The sequence below is a fragment of the Echeneis naucrates genome, chromosome 8, assembly GCF_900963305.1.
Source record: "Echeneis naucrates chromosome 8, fEcheNa1.1, whole genome shotgun sequence".
Classification (NCBI taxonomy): Eukaryota; Metazoa; Chordata; class Actinopteri; order Carangiformes; family Echeneidae; genus Echeneis; species Echeneis naucrates.
This window is the reverse complement of record NC_042518.1, coordinates 778,784-803,716: the sequence shown is the minus strand read 5'-3', so window position 1 is coordinate 803,716 and position 24,933 is coordinate 778,784. Positions and strand designations below refer to the sequence as shown.

General features: G+C 45.6%; 2 protein-coding genes across 2 annotated transcripts; one reads left to right on the top strand and one right to left on the bottom strand.

Moving 5' to 3' along the window:
* Positions 1-1,212: 1,212 nt before the first annotated feature.
* On the top strand, positions 1,213-20,528 carry LOC115046960 (xylosyltransferase 1-like). Its single transcript, XM_029507535.1, has 11 exons — positions 1,213-1,494; positions 7,113-7,644; positions 9,069-9,241; positions 9,319-9,521; positions 11,238-11,318; positions 11,816-12,032; positions 12,198-12,374; positions 14,392-14,660; positions 15,661-15,856; positions 16,302-16,638; positions 17,196-20,528. Exons 1-11 carry the CDS (start codon positions 1,213-1,215, stop codon positions 17,516-17,518), a joined length of 2,790 nt encoding a protein of 929 aa, XP_029363395.1. The 3' UTR covers positions 17,519-20,528.
* Positions 19,816-24,752, bottom strand: LOC115046965 (histone acetyltransferase KAT8-like). Its single transcript, XM_029507541.1, is given in 12 exon segments — positions 19,816-20,959; positions 20,961-20,986; positions 21,140-21,294; positions 21,391-21,541; positions 21,786-21,879; positions 21,970-22,110; positions 22,188-22,277; positions 22,502-22,666; positions 22,796-22,849; positions 22,933-23,111; positions 24,145-24,219; positions 24,406-24,752. Coding segments are annotated over 12 exon segments (1,470 nt in total). The 5' UTR covers positions 24,707-24,752; the 3' UTR covers positions 19,816-20,920.
* Between the last annotated feature and the right edge of the window lie 181 nt (positions 24,753-24,933).

Genomic DNA, 24,933 nt, shown 5'->3' with positions numbered 1-24,933 from the left:
AAACACCAGCACTTCTAGTTGCAAGTAAAAATTCAAATCTTGACCCTGTCATGCTTTTGGTACAGATATAACAGTATTAACATGCCACAACAGAGAAACATCAACCCCCGGAAGGACAAAAAAAAAACAAAAAAACTCCCATGACTCACAAGAGACAAAAGCGAAGGACATAATTCACACAGAGGAGACGCCTGAATTAAAGCATGTGGAAGGAGAAAGAGATAGAAAGGGCAAAGGAGCGAAAGGAGAAAAATCATGTTCTATTTTAAGATGTTCATTCAATTAGATCGTTGGCACGTCACTGAAATATGCATGAAATCAGACTAATCTGCTGAAAGTGTATCAGCAACAGAGGAGGATCGTTGATGAGGAGTCACTGCTCAGATGGAGACTCATCGTTTGCTCCGGTCATTCATGAAAGTGTGAGTGATCCACCGAGAAAACAGTGAACTGCTGCTCTGACTTTACTCCGTCCAAAGTCCAGCCAATGTGTCTCTTCATACTTTCATTTTATTTTCATACAATATACTGGTTTAGATTTAAATTCTTGCATTAATGAACTTTATTTATGTTTAAAAGTCACCCCACATTTCACTTTAAATCACAGAGGAAAATATGCTCCTTAAAAAAATCGTATATTTCACATGTGGACACTGGACCGTATGATTAATTATATAATCATCAGTTAATTTGTTTAGATAACGCCTTCCCGCCCAAACAAATCAAAATGAAAAATAGTAAATTCATGAGAAACATTTTCATTGATCTGAATGAAATGTAAACTTAAAGGATGAATAGTTTTCTGAAATAAATCAAAACTGCCAGAACTAGAACAACAGATCTCTACAGAACTTTAAATACATGTCGGTGACGTAATTAAATCACATGACCATAAATCTAAAATCGTACATTTTATTCCCCTCTTTGGTTTTACGGGTGTATTTAAATATTTAATTCATTTAAATGTCTTTGCATTTCCAACATGAGTGCTGTAATTTGCTCTTCCTGTTGTTTTTAGTAACAGAAGCTCCTGGGGCCTCTGGGGGGGCTGCTGCCGCCCTGGGCCGTGGGGGTGCTGGCTCCGGGCCTGGCAGGCGGCCACCTCTCTCCTCATTTCCAGCCTGTGCCAAACCCTCCTCCTCCTCTCAGGCCGGGAGGGGAGCATTCACACCCCGCTGTCGGCGTTTATCGGCCGGGCTGAGAGCCGGAGGGATGATCGGAAACCCGTGTGGCCGCCGGCTGGCCCGCCACTCCCGGGCCGCCCTGCTGCTGGCCGCCCTGGCCGTCCTGCTGGTCCAGACTCTCATCGTGTGGAACTTCAGCAGCCTGGACTCGGCTGCCGGGGACGGAGGAGCCAGGAGCCGGGAGAAGAGAGAGGACCGAGCCGGGGGGCTCCACAAAGCCGACTGGGAGCACCCGAGGAGGGGGCTGCAGAAGAAGGGCGACCCGCCGCCGCCGCTCGGGAAGGCGGCCGTCCGGCACAAGCTGCAGGCGGTAGGTTTGCACGACGGCGAGCCGCTGAATTAGTCCGGTTCTCCTGCACCGGCTGCCCCCCCAGGGGAGCCGCATGGCGGGGGGAGAAGATGCTGCTGCCGCCTGTTGTTCTGCACACGGCAGCATTTCCATCATGGTTCAGTTTAATTCACATTTATTCGGAGAGTTTTCGTGACTTCTCATCAGCAGAAAAAAAACACCGGCTGCTGAATTCGGTGCCGATTCATCGATGAAATTCATCGATGAATTCACGATGAATATCGGAACGGTGAGATGAAGCTCCTCTATAATTGTATGATTTGTAAACGGAGTTTGGTGCGGCGTTTATCAGCTTCTCCTTTTCGTCATTTTCGCCACTTTTAATGAAAAAGGCCAAACTGTTACCAGGTTTTCACAATGAATGGACACAGAATAATGAATTTAGGGATTTAAAGTGTCAGCCTGTGTCAGATTGGTGATTCAGAGGTTTAATTAAAACATTTCTGCTGGACTGTGCTGACACTTCTGCAGATTAAGATGTGATTAATCTGTTTTAATCTTACCTTCCATTCTCTCCAGTTTAATGTGTGTTTGTGTATGCAGAGTGGGAATCAGGTTGTGTTGTTGAACCTGAAGGATCCAGGTGTTCCAACATGTTGTTAAGACACGAACATACACAACATCCTGCGAGGGGTTTTATTTCAGGGATCCATTTTTATGGCCTTTCATTACAGTTGGGCGGACACCCTGTGATCTTCCCTGTGTGTGTGTGTGTGTGTGTGTGTGCGCGTGTGTGTGTGTCAACACTGACTGATACATGCCAACATATTTTATCGTCTCAGAGATGAGTGATGAGAAGCTGATGGGAGATAACCACAGTGTGTGTTTGGCTCAGGTTGTGTACATGTAGTTAATATTTTGTCCTGACTTTCACACACGTGGGGTTCAAGTCTGCTCACCTTTGGGTCGAGTGGCGTGGCCAAAACACATACACATACACACAAGGTAAAACAGGAAGCAGAGGAGAGACGCACAAAGGCTGTGAGACTGGTCTGTTTGACGTAGTTTGTGCACAGAATGAAGAGCGGTGGTCCCCTCAGATGTGTTGGACACAGATTTTCTCTGTTTAACAAATCCCACTTAGAGACTCCGGGACCATAAACATTTCAGAATTTAGATGAATCAAATCTGCCACATAGACAACGTGGAGTGCCTGACACTCTGGTGTGTGTCTATAGCTGTGTGTGTGTGTGTGTGTTTATGGACAGGAAGAAAGTTCCTCTTCCCAATAAAAGCGTGGCCATCGTTTGAGGGACCACAATAAAACTGAGGCCCCAGCACCGCCCTGCACTGTGCTCCTGTGTGGGGACGTTCTGGGGGAGGTGAGGGCCCGGGTCAAAGGTTACGATCCGGTTTACATTCTGGGTTAGACTTTAAATTGCGTTGGTTCAGAGCAGGATTAGCAGCTGTTGTGTTCTCACAAAGATATGAGTGTTACAGCAACACAACACTCACATTCATCACACCTTTAAAGGGATGTGTACACACACACACACACACTAAGTGAGGGATTATTGAACAATCTACACCAGATTAGAAAATATAAATCCCATCAGAGAAACCTGATCTGATCAAATCCTCTAATCTGACCTGACCCGGCCACGAGGATATCATTGTGCTTTGACACACTCGGTCTGTGTGTGTGTGATTCCACACCCTGTAATATCTCAACAATAATCGGAGGGGTAATAATTATCAATCTGGCCTGTTGTGTTTTTAAATGGAGGTATTAAAGGTCACAGCCCTTCAAACAATCATGGAGACATGATGTAATCTGAATTCAAAGCTTCTTCTCCTGATTCTGAGGACTGAAGAGCCGCTGGCTGAGAAAAAGAAGTCAGTCTGTATTGAAGTCAATGGGAAATATGCATTGGGGGCGTGGCTACAGTGTGATTGCCATTCAACAGGAAGTGCTCCCTCTGTTCGATGCCGTTCTGCCTTGTTCTCTCTGTAAGTGATTTATGAAAACACGCTGATGTTAAAACCAGAGAGCTGCTTTATGTTGTTCTTCTGGATAATTCTCACTAAATCTGCCACAGATAGATTGAAATAAATCCCTGCTGTAATCCCGGGGCAGGTTTCTTGCTGCTGTCCCGTCCCTCATAATGGTCCATTTAGCCATCTGCCTTTATTTTCCCCTTTGTCACTGCAGCTCTATTTTCGGCTGTTTGTTTAGCCACATACATTCAGTCATTTCCTCTGGGAAATTACGTTGTTGTCTTCTTCCTCTTCTGGTTCATCTCTTGAGGATTTGGCTGATTTAAATTCTATTTTTTTCTCACTCCATTCACAGTAATGGGTTTCATGTCACAATAGAATCAGATTGAATTACTTTTGTTTATGTTTAGATGAGGAGACATGTCCTGACCGCTGCTGTGGTTTCCTTCAGGCTGTGATCAGAACTGACATCATCAAACTGTCGTTGTTTCTACATATCTCCATACTTTGGTTTAGCCAAAGCTGAAGAGCCTTAAACCTTCAGACCGGAACGTTTTTTTTTAGCTCAGTAACTGTTTCCTAATGAGTTTCTAATCGCAGTCTCTGGTTTCAGTTTTCAACGCAACGTGATGTTCCATTTTTGTAAATGATGGTCCCATGTGGCTGTTGTGTGACTGTAATTTTCAAATGCTTGTTGTTATGTTTTATGTTATGAGTCCTGCTTGTGGGTTGAAGCTGCTCTGTCCAACATTTCACAAACTGCTGAAACAAGGTTGTTTTTCATTCTGGGCATATTCTGTCTTTACTGGGCGACGGTGATAAATTCCAGGCTGCGTTATGTTCCCACAGGTAAACTGAGCACAGGCATACACGAGAGTCTGACCAATTCATAACTGAAGGCAGCCAGAGAAAGAGCGCTTTATTTCTCAATATGTTTTCTCCGTCTCCTTTCAAACACACACTCCTGTTCAGTCATCAGCACGTGTCATCGACACGCCATTTTCTCCAACTGCTCTTCGCTGCAGCTGGTCTTTAATCAAACTGGAGGTAACATTTGTTGGGGACTATCTTCAGTGGCAGATGAATCCAATTTTGGTGATTTAGTGGCAGCAGGGTCTGATTGTCATGAACATGATGTCACAGTAAGAAATTTGTATTGAAGTCTATGGGAAAACTTGTCCGTTGATGTATTAGTTCAGAGTCTCAACCTTTGGGCTTAAACCTAAAAACCTACTGGACGTTCCCAGAATCCTTTCACTGGGAGTGCATCCTTGGCGACCACCGTCACCTGGTCACCCGTCCAGCCTGGACAGGTGGCGCAGCATTTTGTCCTTCATAGCCATCATCAAGCTGAAAGTTAAAATGTTCCTTTTTAAATACGAAGATTTAAAACTCTTCATATTTACCCTCATTGTGAATCAACAGATGTCAAAGCAACAGGTCTCTTTTCTTCCCCCCGCTCTCTTTTCTCTCACTTCTTTTTAATGTCTCTCACCCCTGATGCCTGAGGGAACAGCTTCTCTTGTTTCTTTTCTGTCGCCTTTATCGTGGAGCAGCAGGAGGTCTGAAGGCGGGTTGGACCACTTCACTGTGGACCTGCTGAGGCTGAGAGCAAACCGACTCACAAGAACACAGCAAGGAGGGAATGAGTGTGTGTGTGTGTGTGTGTGTGTGTGTGTGTGTGTGTGTGTGTGTGTGCGTGTGTGTGTGTGTGTGTGTGTGCGCGTGAGTGTGCGCGTGTGAGTGTAAAGAATGATGTCTTTGTAGGTAAGCTGTGGTATTTTAGCTGTGGCCCGTCTCCATGGACTGCAAAGACTTCTGGGAAAAAACGCTTGTCTTTTTAGAAAATCCTGTGAAGGAGAGAAACTGTTCGAGGACAAACTGTTCACACCCAAATGTGTGAGAGTGACTGACGATGGTTTCATCAGCTCCATCAAGATGCCTTCAGAGTTCTCATTTAATCCAAATGAGTATTTTTCTTGATAATCTGCTGAAACCAGTGCATCTCTAAACCTGGAGGAGTTGATACTCGCCACAGCTAATGTGTGTGTGTGTGTGTGTGTGTGTGTGCACCTTCAGCTGTCTGCACTTGTCCCTGGTTTCTGCTTTTCTGCTTTAAAATATTCACTTCAGCTCCACACACACTCTTTAAACTGATATTATAGATGAGATAATGAGAGGTTGTCTGAGGAGCAGGTGGCAAGAGCTGATATTACTCCCTTTCTGCACGGTGTGTGTGTGTGTGTGTGTGTGTGTGTGTGGCTCATGTACAAACACACTCTTCATCCCCGGTAAAGACAGACAGTGTAATCTGTGGGATTAAAATGTTCATTGAGGGTCATGTAGCTCTCCCACTGAAACACTTTCAACACTTGACCTGAGAGGTGACAGCCAAGGCCACAGGAGGCTGTGTCCGGGGTCAAAGGTCACTTCCTTTCTTTTCCTGCCCTGTCACACCTCTGTATTTTGTTCATAGACTGGGAGAGTGGTTGAATCTCCTGCAGGGATTGTCTGAAGATTTCCGACTAACCAACAAACTCCTGTGTGTCAACAGCTGTGCGCAGATGTTTAAATGGAGTGCAGATGTTGGTGTTGTCTGGGAGAGATGATGTGTGGTGATGTTTGTGTTTTTGACATCTTCATGCTTGTTTTAATATGAACCTTCAGTTGTTTTCATGGTGATGCGTTTTAGAGCATTGGACTCTTTGTGTTGATGAGTCTCAGCACACTGTTCCTGCTCTTTTAGCTCAGTTTGGTTTCCACCAGTTCCTCTTTAGATGCTCAATGCTGTTTGGCCTGCTGCTGTCAAAAACCATCACGATGAGTGTTCAATTTCCGTGTTGAGCATATGGAGCTGCTTTTCAGACTTTCAGACTGAACTGTTATTGCAAAGGAAAAGGTGATGATTACTGAGTCCCAGAGAATTAAAAGGACACACAAACCCTCAGATATTAGACATGTAGCTACATGAAGACAGATTCAATGCTTCCTTCAGTCTGGAGCTTAATGCTTCTCTATAGATGTGGTTTGAGAAAAGTACCATTGCTGAAAAGTTCCTGTGTTTGATCTTTATCTGTATCACTGTTGATGCTTCGTCACTGTTTGAACAATATTTAAGACAGACACATAAACATAGAAATCATTTCATGTAGAGCCAGAATTTAGCAGATGGTTCATTAGAAAGTCAACATTGTGGATTTGCATATGGAAAGCTTTTAATTTGAAACCACAGCAGGAAATGTTCAGTTGGTCGGTATATTTTGTTTTAGGCTAAATGCTAATTTTTTTATTAATTGCAGTAACAGTGCTAACATGCTGCCGTTTTTTTGGGTGTGTGTGTTAACCAGCTTAAGTTAGCATGTTAGCATCCAACCAGGCTGCCGTTCAGCCTGATGGGGACATGAAATTTTTACCAAACCTTATAAAATCCACTGAATACAACAAATTTCAGCATGCTGGTGTCATAAGGACCGATCCTCTTGGAACCATGAATCTCTCTGCAAAACTAGACCAGTGGCTGTTGAGCGATTTCAGTGTGGGTGTGGTGTAATTTTAACTTTGGAGGTAATGTGTTTTTAACTTATTTGAATCTTTAACTGTGTTTGATCAGCAGTTTTCTGCTTGTCTTTCCTGCCCCCCAGGATATCTACCATTCCCACCGCCCAAAAGAGAAAGTCCGCCTGGACAGCAACAACAATGAGAATTCGGTGCCTAAAGACTTTGACTCCATAGACAGCAACAGCAACTTGGGTGCACAGTCCCAACGTCAACGAGGGCCGGTCGCAAACAGCAAACATAAGCTGGACAAGGCTCAAGTTCAAAGCATGCTGGGAAAATCTGCCAATGAAGTGCTCAAGTTCCCTCCCGTCCAACGAGGCATCGGACACAACCACAATCGCACCCACGTCCGTAAACCCCACCCACAGTTACCCACCATCTCCACACTTGTCCAGCGGTCCAATCAGGACCCGTTGCTCCACCAGTCGAAGAAGTTGTCCCGTCTGGAGCCGAGGAAGGAGCAGCAGCAGTGTGAGATCAGCGGGAAAGAAGCCATTTCTGCTCTGTCCAGAGCCAAGAGCCGGGAGTGCCGGCAGCAGATAGCAGAGGTTTACTGTAAACACAAGGAGCGAGCGCTGATGCCCGAGAAAGTGCCTCGGTACTGCCCCGTAGAAGGTGAGCACCCCAAGGATGGATGAGTCCAATCAAATGTTTGGGTTAGTAATAATAACTGATGATGGAGGAGGATGGAGGCATCAGAGTCACACCGTAGTACCACCCACCCCCTTCGTCCTGGTATGTTATCCATTTAAAAAATGAACATCGTGTATTTCAGACTGAGACCAGAAACTCATCAGGAAAACTTTTACTGAGGAGGAGTGACATTTTCCTATAGACTTCAATACCATCTGACTTCTCTTTGTCCAGAATCCAGACTCCCAAAGAACTCTGTTGTAACATGTGGAATAGAGGAAAGCGGCCCATGATGAGACAGAGTTTTTCTAAATGGTTATTTTAAAGGTATAATAACCGACTCTGAATTATTCCTCCATGTTAACCATGTGACGGACAGAACGAGCAGGCTGCGGCTTTGAAGTGTCTTTTTTTCTGCTAAATTTATCCATCGAGGAACATTTTTAACCCGGCACGTGCCAGAACCTTGAAGAAGCTTCCTGTTGGTTTGTTGAAAGCATGAATGGACTCAGTGAGGCGGCTCAACCACGGGGATGATGCTCCAGAAATTACACCCTAATTAAACAAGCAGTTTGTACTTTTATTTTGGCAACGGCTGGCTAATGATTTACTTGTAGTTGTACTTTCTTGAACCACCCAGTGCCATTGAGGTTTCATTTATATGATTACAGGCTCTTTTGATAGCACAGTAGTCATTATATGTGCAGGCTGAGTTTGACTGATGTGACTGACTTTTTTAACAGAACAGCACATTGTTTGGTGTTTCTGGTCATACAGACATAAGATCACATTCTCCCCGTCCCTCGTTTTCGTTTCACTGTGCCGCCTGATTACAGTCATTTCTCCTCAAACTCCAATCCCAGCATGCCCCACAGCTTAGGAAGGTCACTAATTAGGCTGTGCAGGCCTCAACCCGCGCCATCTTTAGAGTGGCGTGATGATGCAGAGGCGTCATATAGGGCACATGTACATGAGGCAGATTTAGCTCAGACAACCACAAATTGAACGTTCCTAAGACAGAATAAAGACGGAGAACAGAGTGAACAGTGACGTGTGAGACCAACACACCAAAATCTGCCAGTTTTATATCCTTTATTTTATCAGTATCTTCTCCTGAATATTCATGTTCTTATCATAGAGGACGTAGAAAAGAAACAACCCTCCGTAAATATCCGATCCTTATCTATATTCCTTTAGAGGGCTGGGGGTCTGTTGATGGAAGATACAGCCCCAGACTGTTTTCAGAGGAGAGCTCACCAAAGTTGATCTTGATTGCTGATTGGATGTTATTAGGAGAAACAATGAATCCTTCCCTTTTGTCTGCATTGAAATGAAGGAGGCTGATCCGAATTGTAGCTCCGTGTTAATTTCCTGTCTGCTCAATGATTGGTCCCTTGGATGTCCAGGTAAGGTGAACGTGAACGTCCAGTGGGAAGATGACCCGTCGACGGCTGCCCAGCTCGTGCCGGTGCGGCTCGCCTTCGTCCTGGTCGTCCATGGCCGAGCCTCGCGTCAGTTCCAGCGTCTCTTCAAAGCTGTTTACCACACCTCCCACTTCTACTACGTCCACGTGGACCAGGTGAGAGCCCCACCATCACTTTTCTGAATGTTTCTGAGAGTATGATCATCTATAATAACACCCCAACCCCCCCACAGAGGTCCAACTACCTCCACAGGGAGGTCCTGTCTCTGGCCAGTCAGTATCCAAACGTCCGGGTGACTTCCTGGCGGATGGCCACCATCTGGGGCGGAGCCAGCCTGTTGACCATGTACCTACGCAGCATGGAGGACCTTCTCAAGATGTCCGACTGGTCTTGGGACTTCTTCATCAACCTGAGTGCTGCTGACTACCCCATCAGGTAAGAGACAGCTCAGAAGAAGAGTGACATTAGCTGATGTCTTCTGTAACAGTGAGCAGATCAAATTATCTGAGATGGAGCTGATCCTGAATATGTGGACGCATTTTAAAAAAGGAAAAACTCAAAGGGTCTGTAACCAGAGCTCCTGTCCCACTGCAGATGTCCATCAGGCCAGATTCCTGCTCACACAGCTCATCGATTTGTTACAGGACGGGGGCAGTTAATGGTCAGTAACCAGCTTGGCCCCCTGAGGCTCATTTGGGTTTGTTTATGTGGCTGATAGACCACAAGTGTGAACAAACTGGGAGTCTCCAGCTGGAACGCAGAGACTTTAAAGGACGTCCTTTTGCTTTGTGAGGGAAGAGCTGCTGGAGCTGGTGCCGCGTCAGGTCTGCCGCTGAGATCCTGGCCTGCTTTTGTGTTGAATGTGATGTGACTCTGTTGGCCCATTTACCGCCCACATGTCCCAATTCTGGGCCACCATCCCTGACGAGACTGAGTCCAGGACCCAGATCTGATGGGCTGGTATTTATAGGAAAACTCACTCTTTAACAACGCATGTCTTATTAATGGAAGTCCATAATGTCCCAGTCACCTTAACATGAGGCTGAATCTGATGTTTTCATCTTCATCATTCTGTCCAAAAGAACAAGGTCAGAACAGCAGCACACACAAACACACAGATCGGATCTGTTCTCTGCTGTCCTTCCATCTGAACATTTGAACGCCCTTCCAGCCAAAATCCATAACTACACCATCAATATATGACGTCATGAAGGCACACGCAGTGTGAGTCAATGCAGCTGTGCGTGTCTGTGTGTATTTTGTGTTTTTGTAGTCGTGTGTGTCTACGGTTGCAGTTAAACTTCAGACAGTTTGTCTGGTCACATGACATTTTATCCAAAAGCAAACGTTGGTCAGTCCACATCATTTATCAAGCCTGAAATGTGAGATGTGTAACTCTCCCGGTACCCAACCATGAACGTTTGAAAGATCCACATTAGAGGAGAAACATCTTAAATGACAAGTTTTACATAAAGCAGCTGTAAATCACAGCAGCTTGAGTCACCCCCTGATGTGTGTCAGTACCTCATGTCCTCAAACACACACACACACTGAGGTTCTCCGTAACGACTGTAATCAGATGTAATCATAGCGATCTGTCTGTCTGCAGTCCTGTCTGCTCATTAGAGCCGTCGGCCCCCCGGACCACACAGCTGTACATAAGCTGGTCCAGCTGATTCCTGACAGGCTCATGGAGTCGTGGAGTTCTGTTTAAAAACAGAGATGCATCCTTCAAACATTTAATTGTGACTTGTTTAGAAGTGAAAAAAATAACATTGGGAATGTGGATCGTGTGCGTCCATTTTATGTTTTAATTGTGTTTTTCTTCCTGTGGATGAGCAGAAGACAAAAACACAAGAGAATAATTTTTACATTTTATGTTAATATTGAATAATAATTTAACACAGATAAAGTCTGATATGTTCCAAGGCTGAAATGATAAAAAACTGATCTCAGTGTTTTGTTTTGATTTGTTTGTTTCAGCTAATAAGTCAGTCTACTGGAAAATGTCCTAATTTCTAGCTTGTTTTGCTAACTGCGTTTAAGGACTCATTCCTGCAGAACTAAATCAAACGTCTGTAAGAGCTGAGTCATCAGGTGTTATTGCATTAATGTCTGAGCTGATGATTGACAGCCCCCGTCTCCCCCCAGGACCAATGAACAGCTGGTGGCCTTCCTGTCAAAGTACCGCAACATGAACTTTATCAAGTCTCACGGCAGAGACAACTCACGGTAAGAGTGATCAGTCACTTCCCTCTCTGATGTTAAATCATTTTTTAGTGTGTTGCTGCTCCAAACGTTTGGAGAAGACTCGTCACCGTTGGCAGCTCTTATAATATTTCAGGCTGGAGCCCTGAACAGTGCACGACTTTGCTCCACCTGTGATGTATCAGTAAGGTGGAAACTGCAGCTCCATACCTGGTGTTCCCTGCAGAACTGAAGCAAACAACAAAGCAGTCAGAGGCTGAGGATCAGTAATCAGCATGTACACGTGCAGCTGCAGCAAATTTACACACCTCTTAGTTAAAGACATTCGACTTCACCCGACCTTAAATCTGAACCTGTTCTGTTATTTGTCCTCATTGGGTTTCATATAATTTAGTTTTAAGTGTGAAGTGAAGTGTGACACTTCCACCAACGGCCTTCAGCAGAAACCCAGTTAAGGTGTCTGCAGCTTGAGGCGTTTGATTTGTATGCTCACCTCAACACTGAAAGTCCTGTCATCTCAGCTTCATCCGGAAACAGGGTCTGGACCGTCTCTTCTACGAGTGTGACACCCACATGTGGCGTCTCGGGGACCGCAAGATCCCAGAAGGCATTGCAGTGGACGGAGGCTCCGATTGGTTCCTGCTCAATCGGCGCTTTGTGGATTACGTGGTGAACTCCAGAGACGAGCTGGTCAGCAGCATGAAGCGCTTCTACGCCTACACCCTGCTGCCGGCCGAGGTAACACACAGTCACACAGTTTTGCTATAATCAAGCAATCTCAGGAAACCTCTTCAGACTCGTTGTACAAGAAAATCCAAGTTTCTGCTGATGTCGTCTCGAGGACAGAATGTGTTTAGATACCAGATCCAGATCTGAACTCCTTCTCTGTCTCTGGACCTCCAGTCTTTCTTCCACACCGTCTTGGAGAACAGCGCCCACTGTGAGTCCATGGTGGACAACAACCTGAGGCTCACCAACTGGAACCGCAAACTGGGCTGCAAATGCCAGTACAAGCACATCGTGGACTGGTGTGGCTGCTCGCCCAACGACTTCAAACCCTCAGACCTGCCGCGGTTCCAGGTGAGACTGTCAATTCGCTCTGAGCTCTGGACGATCTCAGGCCTTGATGGATGGAGGGGCTCTCTGGTTCTTCACAGTAGCCTCCATCCCAGTTATGTAGATGTAACAACAACGTAGAATAAAGACTCTTGACAGTAAGACACTGAGGTCCAACACAAAGCGATGTGGACTTGGCGCCGCTAGTCCACAGCACATCGCTTGTAGCTGCAGCCTGAAAGAATGTGACGGCCTGCAGGACTGGAGCGTTCAGCCATGACGCTGAAGCCTCCCAGCTGTCACTAAGCTTAGTTTAGAGTGATAATGTTACAGTCCTGTCAGGGCAGCGTGCTGGTCTCTGCCTTCCACCTTCAGGGCCTCGGTGGTCACCGACCAGAATAGCTTTGCATTCACAAATTAGCCGTGCTGCTTTTACTTACAGCGGGCGGCGCTTGGCTCCGTGTCATCACAGACCCGGAGACCCGGAGCCTCTGTGGTCCAGCTACCGACGTTTCTATAAGCAGGCTGGTCCTGGAAACAGCTGTACGGTGGAGCCAGGCGGTATTTTTAGACCTTTGTAGCCGGTCGCCGCTGAGGTTTCAGGGTTGTCATTATCTTAATGTTGGGTTTCGCCGTGAGCAAAAAGACGAATGCAGACCATGAGGCTCAGGAACACACATGTACAATATGTACATTAAGGACCATGTTTTACAATAAAGTCCATATTTTAGCATAAAGGCCTGTATTTTTACTTATTTGAAGGTTGGTAACCATGAGAAGAAATATTTTTAGGAACCAAAAACCTCAGAGGAGTTTTCCATCTCCTCTCTCTGGAGCTCCAGGAACAGCAGGTCAGCTTTAGATAAAAATCTTTTGTCCAGCTTCTCCAACGTTAGTTAAACATGTTTCGGTTTTGCTCTATTAATTGTACAAAACAAACAACAAATGGTCTGAATAAGTTGCCCACAGAATTTATAATGAGCGTTTTTCACTGTCCCCTTGTCCTCTCAGGAATATAACTGTGTATACATATCGTTCTCTAACATTCAAAAGATAATTTTCTGATGTAAATGTCATTAGGGGCAGAAATATTTAGGGGTAACATTCACCTAATTTATTTCTATCAAGTGTTGTATTGACTGTCTGCTGCTGTTTGTTTCACTTGTTTCACACATTGTCAGTTTCTTTTCTTCTGGGTGAGTTATTTTAGGAAAGAGGAGTCTTTCACTTCCCCTCTGATACCCTGGCATTAGACGTGGGTGTGTGTTGTCAGGGAGTCTGTGGTTGCTGTAGTATCCTAAAGTGTGGAATGAGCATGAGATGATGGAAATGAAATCATAGTTTTTATTCTCAGAGTCTCTGTGTGTGATCTGATCTCACTACAGTTATTTCTGGCTCACACTGAGCTCAGACAGGATCTGCTCCGTGGTCCCTCCCCAGCTCAGGTCTGATCGTTTATCTGATGATAATCTTGATTTCCAGGATGTTTGCTGTGATGGTAAAACAGAGGAGAAAACATTATATTATGGCCCCTCTGTAATCATCTTCACCTCATCATTGAAAACACAAGAAAAATGGACCAGACTCAGTAATCACCTTCCTAGCAACAAATTTCGCCCTACAGATAATATCCAACTCGGCCAGTGAGCGCTGATAACTATCATGTCTTTGGGGTCATCAGGTGAAGAATAGAAAACTAGTCAACTTCCCACAGAAAGACCAAATTTGGTTTCTGCTGTTTTAGAATGAAAACGACAGAGACGGAGAAATCACAACCTGGTGGTTGAGGTGAGACATGATGGTTCAGGTGTAGCGTCTCCATCCAAGTTTATGAGATCAAATAGTCATGAGTTTATTGATCACCTCCTTCCAAAAGTCCACCACTCCCGTTTTTATTCAACACAATTTAAAGAATTGAAATGTATTCAGTTTGTCCTGTAACATCCTTCCTCTCTCTGTTGTCTCGTCAGTTGGTGAGATGAGGCATCAGACGCGTCCATTGACCATGTTTCCTGTGTCCTCCCGTCTTTCCCGTCCACAGCAAGCATCCAGACCGACCTTCTTCGCCAGGAAATTTGAGGCCAGCGTCAGTCAGGAGATCATCAGCCAGCTGGACTCGTACCTGTTTGGAGCGTACCCCTCAGGAACCCCGGGCCTCCACGCCTACTGGGAAAACCTGTACGAGCAGGAGACGGACGGACCCGCCAGCCTCTCAGACTCCGCCCTCAGCCACTATCATGCCTTCACTCGTATGGGGTTGTCCCGCGCTGCCGGCTCGCTGCAGGGCCACCCCAACGATAACAGCTGCAGGTACAAACATGGCCGCCGGGCACGATGGTCCGAAGCCACTAAAGTTAACGTCAGTGTTTATCTCTTTATATCTGAGCTGGTTCCAACAGGTTTGACCGTGTTTGCCCTTCGAGTTGTTTCACTTACATCTAACTTTCATCTGTCACTTTTTAAACATGAAGATGACGAGACATGAAGCTCCGTCCTCGACTTTTAAATTCACTCCTTCAGCTGCCGGAGTATTTATATATATATATATATATATGTATATATGTATATGATAAATGTTTTTTAAGGCTACATTTATTTATTTATTGACTCAAAATACATTTTAATACTTTAGCATTTATTATGTAATGTTAGTATTTATTTCATAGCTGTATTTGTTTATTTCTTCAGAATAAATCGGGGCCTTGTGCTCAGTCGCTGCAGGAGGGAAACTTTTCCACCGCTGCTGTTTGTGTGTTTGCACCAAATTAAATATGAAGATAACGTGAACTTGTCCTGAGTCACAATCAGGCTTCAGTTTCTGCACAGGCTGGATTTTTCCAGCTGTGTGTGTGTGTGGAGGCCCACAGTAGATACAAGGAGGTACTTGTTGGAGTTTGGGTGGGGATTGGCGGCTCAAATGGGTGGGGGCAGCATTATGGGAAGTGTGTGTCCGGTGGGGGGGTTAAAACAGAACCGGTCTGTTCCCCTCAGTCTGCGACTCCAGTCAGGCAGCATCTGAAACCACTTCCACCCTGATGTGGAGTAAAACTGACTACGTGAAGGGCCGGCCTCATACACACTGGATCCCTGAGGTGGTTCAGTTTGCTGGTGTTGGTCCAAACTGAGATCCCGCAGATCTGAGTCCAGTCCAGCATTTGAGGGATGAGCTGGAACAGTCGAGAACAACTCTGAATTATTAGTTCACGAATCGAACTGTTGGATGTGATGATTAATTGAGTGTTACTGTAACTGAGGTCAGTCTGCCCCTCCTCTCTGAATGTGCCGACTGTTCTGTGTGCGTCTCTCTCAGGTACGTGTCCACGAGCCACCCGGTGTCCGTCCACCTCTACTTCCTGTCGGACCAGTTCCAGGGTTACCTTGTGCGTCATGTGGCCACGAACCGAGCCTCCACCCAGCCGGAGAGTTTGGAGACCTGGGTGACGCCCAAAGACCACTTCACCCTGGCCAGCCCCCCCCACCCCACCAACAGGCTGCAGCACGTACAGGTCAGAAACACATTTTAATTATATTCAGTCATATTCAGCCAATTATTGAGCTGCTTGTTCATTTTAAAGCTGAAGGGGGAATTTCGTTTATTAATTTGCATCATTTAAAAAACATTAAAATAATGAAAACTTTCTGAAATGTAAATATAAAACACCAAATGACCAAAATCGGAAGAGCTGTGTTGATTCATGAAAGTGGGCGGGGCCTGATCATCATTAACTGAATGAGCCAGAGCCGTTTGTACAGTAACCTTAAAGTTCACCATCCACCATGATGGAAGTTCAGTAATTTGTTAGAAACAGTTTTTCTGTTTGTGGCTGTAAATCAACATTAAACTTTGTAAGAGACATTCAAACTCATTAAGGGTTTTATTTGACTGCTGAATATTTATCAACCAAACTGCTGACCTCTAACCTCTTCGTTGAACAACGTGTCATTGTCCAGGTGGGCTCAGACTGGGATCCAAAGGAGCGTCTCTTCAGGAACTGGGGGGGTCTGCTGGGCCCTGAGGACGAGCCGGTGGCGGTGCAGCGCTGGAGCCGAGGCCAGAGCAACCTGACGGCCACCGTGGTTTGGATTGACCCCACCAACGTCATCGCCGCCACGTACGACATCCTGGTGGACGCCTCCGCTGAAGTCACCCACTACCGGCCGCCGCTCACGGCGCCGCTGAGGCCCGGGCTGTGGACCCTGAGGGTCCTGCACCACTGGAGCCAGCTGGGCCAGACCAGCTTCATCGTGGCTCCGGTGGAGTTCCACCGGCAGCAGCCGATACAACAGGGTGAGTGATCAGATCATTATGAACGGGGGAACACCTGTCAACATAGTGATGACACAGCTGGACGTATTACAGGTGGTAGGTGTTCCTAATAAAGTGACAGCTGCTCAGGTGTCACACAGTGAACCGACACAGCTGGTCCTCCTGTCACTGCTGTCAACACCATACTTACATTTATAGTATCCAGTTTGTCACAAACACACGAGGTCACCTCTGTCTAAATTAGCCTCCCCTGGGTTTGATTTGTTTGACCTCCCCAGCCCAGTGTGTGTCTGTGTGTGTCTGTGTGTGTCTGTGTGCGTCTGTGTGCGTCTGTGTGCGTCTCAGGGATGATCAGAGTTTTTCTGTCTCCTGTTATAAAGTGAAGGAGATCTGATCTGACTGTAGTTCTGTCAGACTTGAGGATCTTTAAAGATTTCTTTAACTGGATAAAATAATCCAACTTCACCTTCTGAAAGTTTTCAGATTGATCCTAAATTCTCCTCTCATTCACTCGTCTCCTCTCCTCCCTCCTTTCCTCCCTCCCTTCCTTCCTTTCCTAACCCCTCACTGTTATCCAGAGGACGCCCAGCGGCTGCACGGCGGTCCCCCTGGGAACTCCTACATGGAGCAGAGCTTCCACGGCCTCAACCCGGTGCTGCGGCTGCCCGTGAACCTGGCGGCCGTGGAGGAGGCAGAGGCCAACGCTGGCCTGACGGCGGCGCCGCTGCGTCACTGGCTGGACCGGCTGCTGGAAGGCCACTGGTCCGCCTCCGACGTCTGCTCCACGGGCCCCAGCGCCTGCCCCGTCATGCAGCGCTGCCACCTCACCGTCTGGAGCTCCGCCAGCCCCGACCCCAAATCTGAAGTGACCTCGCCCAGAGAGGACGGACGGATCAGGTAGCAGACAGACGGACAAATGAAGGACAGCTCGGAGCTTTTAGCGTCATATTTATTTATTTAAAGTTGAATGATGAGAGGAAGAGACTCTTCATCCTCAGTCTGCTGCTCACAGAGACTGAGGACTACAAAGGTGTGTGTGTGTTAATACCTCCTGTTGTGAGTGTGTTTTTACGTGTTAAGCTCTAAACAGATTTGGGTGTTGAGTTTTTGATCCATTATCTTCTGATTATTTTATTCTGAAGGGTCGGAGTCCACAGGCTTCCTGGAAACATCCAGTCCAGTTTTCTGGAAATGATCAAAATTCTAATTATCCTAAAAACAATAAATACCTTGACAAGAACAAGTCAACAGTTAAGACTTAACAGCAACTGATTGACTGATTTCTTACTTAGTGATGTTGAAATATGGAACAGTTAATTCTTTATTTCTTTCTGCTCTCTGGCGGTTTGGGCTTCGGCCTCAGAAGCCAGTTTATCCAGAAATAATCAGAAACAGCCGATCAGTTCGATGTGTTAACAGCAGCCAGATTTATCAGAGATAATGGATCCAAACAGACGTTCTCATACAGAACCAGTCTGATCAGCTGATCCAGATTTTACTCCTTCAGTTTGTTTGTAGCTCTAACAAGTTTGCTATCTGCGTCCACACAGGTACCTCAGAGTTTTACTGTCAGTTACTTTCCAACTACCTACAGAAACATACTGAACATTTCCCCATTCACAACACTCTACTCTGTGTGTGTGTGTGTGTGTGTGTGTGTGTGTGCGTGCCATGTCTGAATCCTTCAGACCACCTGAGACTTGAATTGAGATGTCGGCCGTGATGCTGGAATTCAGTAGATTCACCTCTAATTTCTCTTTAATTTTTTTCTTTGCTGTCGAAACTGATGTGACTAATTTATTTCACAAGTTTATATGAAACAAATCGTTGAGTTTTTGTTGAATTACTAATATTTAATGCTGCCTCCTCTTATCAGTCCTCAGTTCAGATGTTATAGTGCTAAAGAACAGATACACATTTTAAACTAAATATCTTTGTTTTTTATTTTTATCAGATAATTTTGAGTTAGTTTTTAGTTTTTATTCTTAGTCTCTTCTAATTTTAGCGATGATGTCCAAAATATGAACATGTAACGCCCATCAAAGGAAAAACACACTTTTAAAATGCATATTTATATTGTGTGTATATATGAAAGAAGTATTATATAAAAAAATTTAGAAAAGTAGAAAATACATTTCTGAAAGTTATCAAAAAAATGTCATTCTGCAATGTACATAATACGTTGTTGGGCAAAAATCAGTGAGTGAACAGCATTTGTTGGTTTGTGTATTTAATATCAGTTGATGTGTACTTTATTTTTTTTATGCTTTTTTTTGAACAAACATTTGTTTCTGTTGAAGATCAAGGTGACTTCCTGAGCTGCGTTCAGCAGCCGGAGAAAGGAGACTTTAAATTTAAATCTGTAAATTTCGAAGCTGCTCACTGATGAATATTGTGCCAAAACAGATTATTATTTAAATCCCTGTTAAATCAATCGTTTGACCTTTTCAGAATTTTATATTCTACTTTGTTGGAGTTGGACCTTCAGAGTGAAAGAGCTTTAATGTCTACGGTGAAAATGAAGCCACAGTCAGGAGCTTAGCATGAGGACAGGAATGGGTGGTGTCCCTCTGCAGGATCTGGCCCACAACGGTCCGGTAACAGTCTGATCCTCAGACGCCCTGTTGGTGGGTTTTGTGTCCATTATTTTTTAGTACTGATGCACACTGAATCATGGGATATGTTGGACCTGTTTCCTGCTTCCAAATTAAATTTCTTATTTTTCCAGTCTTTATGCTAAGCTACAATAAGCTATCAGCAAAAAAGTGAGATGAACAAAATTTTTCATCCCTTTTCAACTAACTACAGACTGAAATCAATCCTTCATACTGTGTCAAAAAGACGTATTCAAATATTTTAAAACTAAATAATGAAAAGGTCATTTCAGTTAGAAATCCTTCTTGGTGCAATCAGTCCTTTTTTCTATCGTTCATTCCTATTAAAACTGATGTTTCATATTTATTAGAGTAAATGGTTCCATGTGTGAATATATAGGACCAAAACTGGAGCCTTCAGAGTTCAGAGTCGAGGATGAAGCTCACAGCGAGTCAGCACTTTGTTTGTGTAACGTATTATCTGAGATGACACAGATGTTACCAGATGTTTGGGAGCAACAGTTTTATTTTATTAATCCAACAGTATTTAAGTTTTAGGATCTGACAGACGCTCATCAAAAAGGTCTTCTTAAACATTGAGTGTCAGTTATTTAATCTGAACTTCAAATTCAGCTTTTATTTATTTTCTGTTCCTGCTCATGGAAAATACTTTTAAGAGCCATTTTATGATTTTCATGAATGAGTGAGACTGAAACAGTATTTAACAGTAAGTGATCTGTGATGTTTTCGGACCAGACCAGCAGGGTCATGTGACTGTTTTCAGACGTTTTGATGTGAAAGCAGCTGGTTCTTTTCATTCTTTATCTGGACTCATGTTGCTGTCAGTTTTTCTTTTTTAAGGTTTTCTTGGTGCCATATTGAGCCTTTTAGTTTAGTTTCCTCCCGTTCTCTCTCTGGGTGGTGTTGTGCCTTAGCTGTGCTCCTGGTTTAGGAAACCTTCTTTAAAACTGTCTCAAATGTCCAAAAACAAAACAAAAAAAAGATTGTTGTGAATGCCTTATAAATGACCGTAGTGGTTTTGAAGTACATTTTTGGAAAATAAAACTGAATCTGTCTTTATTTTGTGTCTCATTTTAATGGGAAAGATCTCCAGTTTCCTTCTTGAACTCTTAGAGATGATGGATCGACCTGATGGGACTCTGGAGGGCTGGACTGAGACGTTAGCAGAAGTTGGGAGGTGGATCTGGTCCTGGACTGGATTGAAAGTCCAACAAACACCTTGGACCTTCAGAACCATCTAAGTGGACCAGTGTCGCCCCCCTGTGGTGCTTCTGATTGTTGCATTAAACTGCATTGTGGCTGTTTCTCTGCTTTCAGGTCCTTCCTCTGATTGGTGGAGCTGCTTGTTCTAACCTGGAGGGGCGGAGTCAGCAGAGGACTCCTTAAACACCTGAGTTCATCGATTGTAAAGTTGTTTTGTCGTTTGTCTGAATGAAGGGTTAGGGTAAGGGTTCGGGTGGACCCGGATATTCCTGAGCTCCATTATACATCACACCTAAATGTGAAGGGTTTTCTTTTTTAAATATTGTATTATGTTATTTGGTTTGTCGTGTGTGACTCAGGAAGGAAGAACTCTGCAGACCTGTTTGGTTTTTTTTCTGTATATATTTAAGAAAATACTGACAGATGAGACTAAGAACTATGTACAGCAGGTGTGAGGCAGCTCAGGACGTCGGGTCGTCTCCGTCTCACTTCTTGGACAACTTGGCTTGTTTATTTTTGGGGGGGCGCCCACTTCAAACACATAGTGTCCACTGTGAGAGAGACGACACCATGAGTGAGACCGAAGACAGAACACAACATGGACAAGAAAAATGCTGCGGTTGTATTTCTGCCAACAGCCCTGTCACACACAGACCTACACCAGAAGCAGACAGTGGTGCTGGTCACATGACGCCTGGACCTACCTGTGATTGGTGGTTTCTTATACTGGGCGCTCTTCAGATGCTCCTCCACCAGTTTGGGCGTCACACAGATGACGTGCTGACCTTTCCAGTACTTCACCATGTTCAGCGACTGCAGCGTGCTGATGATGTCACTCTGCGTGATGCTGGTCATCTGGCTGGGAGGAAACAGGGGGAGGAGTTTCTGACATGAGAACAGTGACATCATTATGAACTGAGGGGACGGCTGTGGTTAAAGTGGGCTGTGTCTCTACCTGAGGTCTTTTATGGACAGCGTTCCTCTGAAGTCCCTCAGGATCTCTAACAGAACCCAGGACCAGTAACTTCTGTAGCTCAGCTTCCCCAGGTCAGACAGAGGCTTCTCCGGAGAACCGACGGTGCTTTCCAGCTTAGACAACTCGTAACCTGCAAACGGCAGGAAGAGACGTCACTTCAGAGGTGGACAGACCGCCCACGAGTCTCATGACTGTCCAACAGAATGTGTACAGGATACACCAATGTTCCATTTCTTTGTTTTAAATCACAGAGCTACAAAAATGTTCTGTGTCATATTGTTGGAATGATGTCAGCAGCGTTTCACAACTGAGCATGACCATTCGAATAATCATGAGTGAAAGCTGAAGGACTCCCGTTGTGCGGCATCACTCACTGAACGCAATGAGGAACTTCCCGTAGCCTCGGCGTTGGTACGGCGGCAGCGTGAGGATACAGGCGACGTTATTCCCATCTGGAGATTCTTTTTCCTGGAAGACAAACAACAGCAACAGATGAGACTAAGAGCTGAATTATAAATCTCACCAGATTATTTACCGACTCTCAGTGAGGAAACGTACTTTAGAGAAGTATCCGACGATGTGTGCTCCGTGTTTGTTGACTTCAGTGAGGATGTAGAAAATAAACGGCTCCACGTCAAAATACAGCGTCTTGTGGTCGAGAAATAGTTTTGCTAGTAGACAAAGATTCTGACAGTAGATCTGCAGACAGACACCAAACATCACAAAGAGCTCTGACAGAATCAGAATCAGCTGTTTTATTTCCCAGACGTGCTCACCTTATGATCCCGCCCGTCCACCTCAAACACTGATATGTTGCTCCGCCTGTAGATTTCCTTCCCTGGAGGCTGATTCCACTGACAATGAGACTGAGGGCATAAAGGTCAGAGGTCAAACATACGGACATCAGCATCTAGACTAAGGCTGAAATACAGTTGTGATAGAGGGATGGATCACTTCCTTCACAACAAGGAAGCAGTTTCTGAACTGACAGTTAAAACAGATGAGAGATTAAAATAGCTGCAAATAGTTTTTCTTGAGTAAATACAAATGAAATTTAACAGAAGGAGCCAAAGATGAGAGCTGGACTGACCAGGTGATGTCTGAAGGTCTTCTCGTATTTCATGTATTTCAGGCAGTATTCACAGATCCACAGTTTGGGCTGTTTGCCGTAATCTTCTGGAAATGGTGAGAAGTACCAGGCGTCGATCTCAAAGTTCCCGATCTGGATCTTATCCACATATTTCACTTTGGTGATCTGACAGAACGACAGCAGACAACTGAGTTTAACAGTAAATGGAGGCAGTGGAAGCCAGCACACACACACACACACACACACACACACACACACACGCACGCACGCACACACACACACACACACTCTTACCGCTTCATGCTCCTTCTCCAGTGCAGCTGTTGTTGGGTCCATCTCTGCGTATGTCTGCAAGCAGAACGTCGTTTATTTCCACGAACCATTTCATAAAATGTCTCCAGAAATAAGTAGGCAGCAGAAAACGTCTCGACCTTCTGCACGTGGTTGATCTCATCGTGTTTGCGTTTCTGGTTGCGGGTGATCTTCCTCTCAGGCTGCTCCCCCAGATCACCGACCCCTCCGATCTCCGTGCTCTTCCTCACGGCGTCCTTCACCGTCTTGGTGAGCGCCAGGCGGGCTTTCCCCACCCACTCATCCAGGCGTCTGTTGACTGACACAAAGGAGGTGGAGGTGAAGGTGGGTGTGTTTGTGTGTCTCCGGGTGTCTGGATGTGTATGTTTGTGTGTGTCCAGGTGTTTTTGTGGGTGTATTTGTGTGTGTCCAGGTGTTTTTGTGGGTGTGTTTGTGTGTGTCCAGGTGTTTTTGTGGGTGTATTTGTGTGTGTCCAGGTGTTTTTGTGGGTGTATTTGTGTGTGTCCAGGTGTTTTTGTGGGTGTGTTTGTGTGTGTCCAGGTGTTTTTGTGGGTGTCTTTGTGTATTTGTGTGTGTCCAGGTGTTTTCGTGGGTGTCTTTGTGTGTTTGTGTGTGTCCAGGTGTTTTTGTGGGTGTGTTTGTGTGTGTCCAGGTGTTTTTGTGGGTGTCTTTGTGTATTTGTGTGTGTCCAGGTGTTTTTGTGGGTGTCTTTGTGTATTTGTGTGTGTCCAGGTGTTTTCGTGGGTGTCTTTGTGTGTTTGTGTGTGTCCAGGTGTTTTCGTGGGTGTGTTTGTGTGTGTCCAGGTGTTTTTGTGGGTGTATTTGTGTGTGTCCAGGTGTTTTTGTGGGTGTATTTGTGTGTGTCCAGGTGTTTTCGTGGGTGTCTTTGTGTGTTTGTGTGTGTCCAGGTGTTTTTGTGGGTGTGTTTGTGTGTGTCCAGGTGTTTTTGTGTGTGTCCAGGTGTTTTGGTGGGTGTCTTTGTGTATTTGTGTGTGTCCAGGTGTTTTCGTGGGTGTCTTTGTGTGTTTGTGTGTGTCCAGGTGTTTTTGTGGGTGTGTTTGTGTGTGTCTTTGTGTATTTGTGTGTGTCCAGGTGTTTTCGTGGGTGTCTTTGTGTGTGTCCAGGTGTTTTCGTGGGTGTCTTTGTGTGTTTGTGTGTGTCCAGGTGTTTTGTGGGTGTGTTTGTGTGTGTCCAGGTGTTTTGTGGGTGTCTTTGTGTATTTGTGTGTGTCCAGGTGTTTTCGTGGGTGTCTTTGTGTGTTTGTGTGTCCAGGTGTTTTCGTGGGTGTCTTTGTGTGTTTGTGTGTGTCCAGGTGTTTTTGGCCTACTTACATCCCACATAGTGGACGTAGAACTCCTCTCGGCCCTCCTGCTCGTTCAGTCTGGACTGAATGACTTCTGCTGCATCTGCAGACACCAGATTTTAATCCGACAGTGTAAAAGAGCACTTTGTGACTTCAGCAGCTGACTGAACATTGTTGATTACAGATATTTTAATCTGACTGCAGACATGAGGCGGTTAAATGTCGTTGTTCTGCCCAGCAGAGTCATTAAAGCCTTAAACCGTCGGCGGACCGGACAGCGGACACTCACGCCACGTTTTGTCGGCTCTTTGGCACAGATAAGTCTCTCCGATCTCCACCGACACCTCCTGCTCCCTGCCGCCGCCGAGCCCCCCTCCTCCGTCCGGGGTGAGCTGGCTACTACAGCCCCCGGCTTGTCTCCCCCGGCCGACGGCCTCCGCCTCGTCCTCCTCCCCGCCGCTGCCGTTGGAGGAGCAGGCGGCCGGCATGCCGCCGTCCAGCTCCCCGCGCTCGGCCTCGATGTGTCCGGAGTCCATGTCCACGTCCGCCGTGCCGCCGGAGAGTTTGTTGTTTGTGGGAAACTCGCTCATCACCTCCGCCGGAAGCTGCGCACTCAGCAGGGGCCGGACGAACTGCCAAGATGGCGCCGGCCCGACGGAGGCCCCGCCTCTTTCACCCAAGATGCTCAGCTTTCAACAGGAAACGACTACATCTCCCATGATCCCTAGCGACACGTGGTTTTTCCCCTTTTGTTGCTTTTTGACCGATCAATTTTACATTAAATGAGCAGCGACGTGTAGAAACCATGTACTCACTA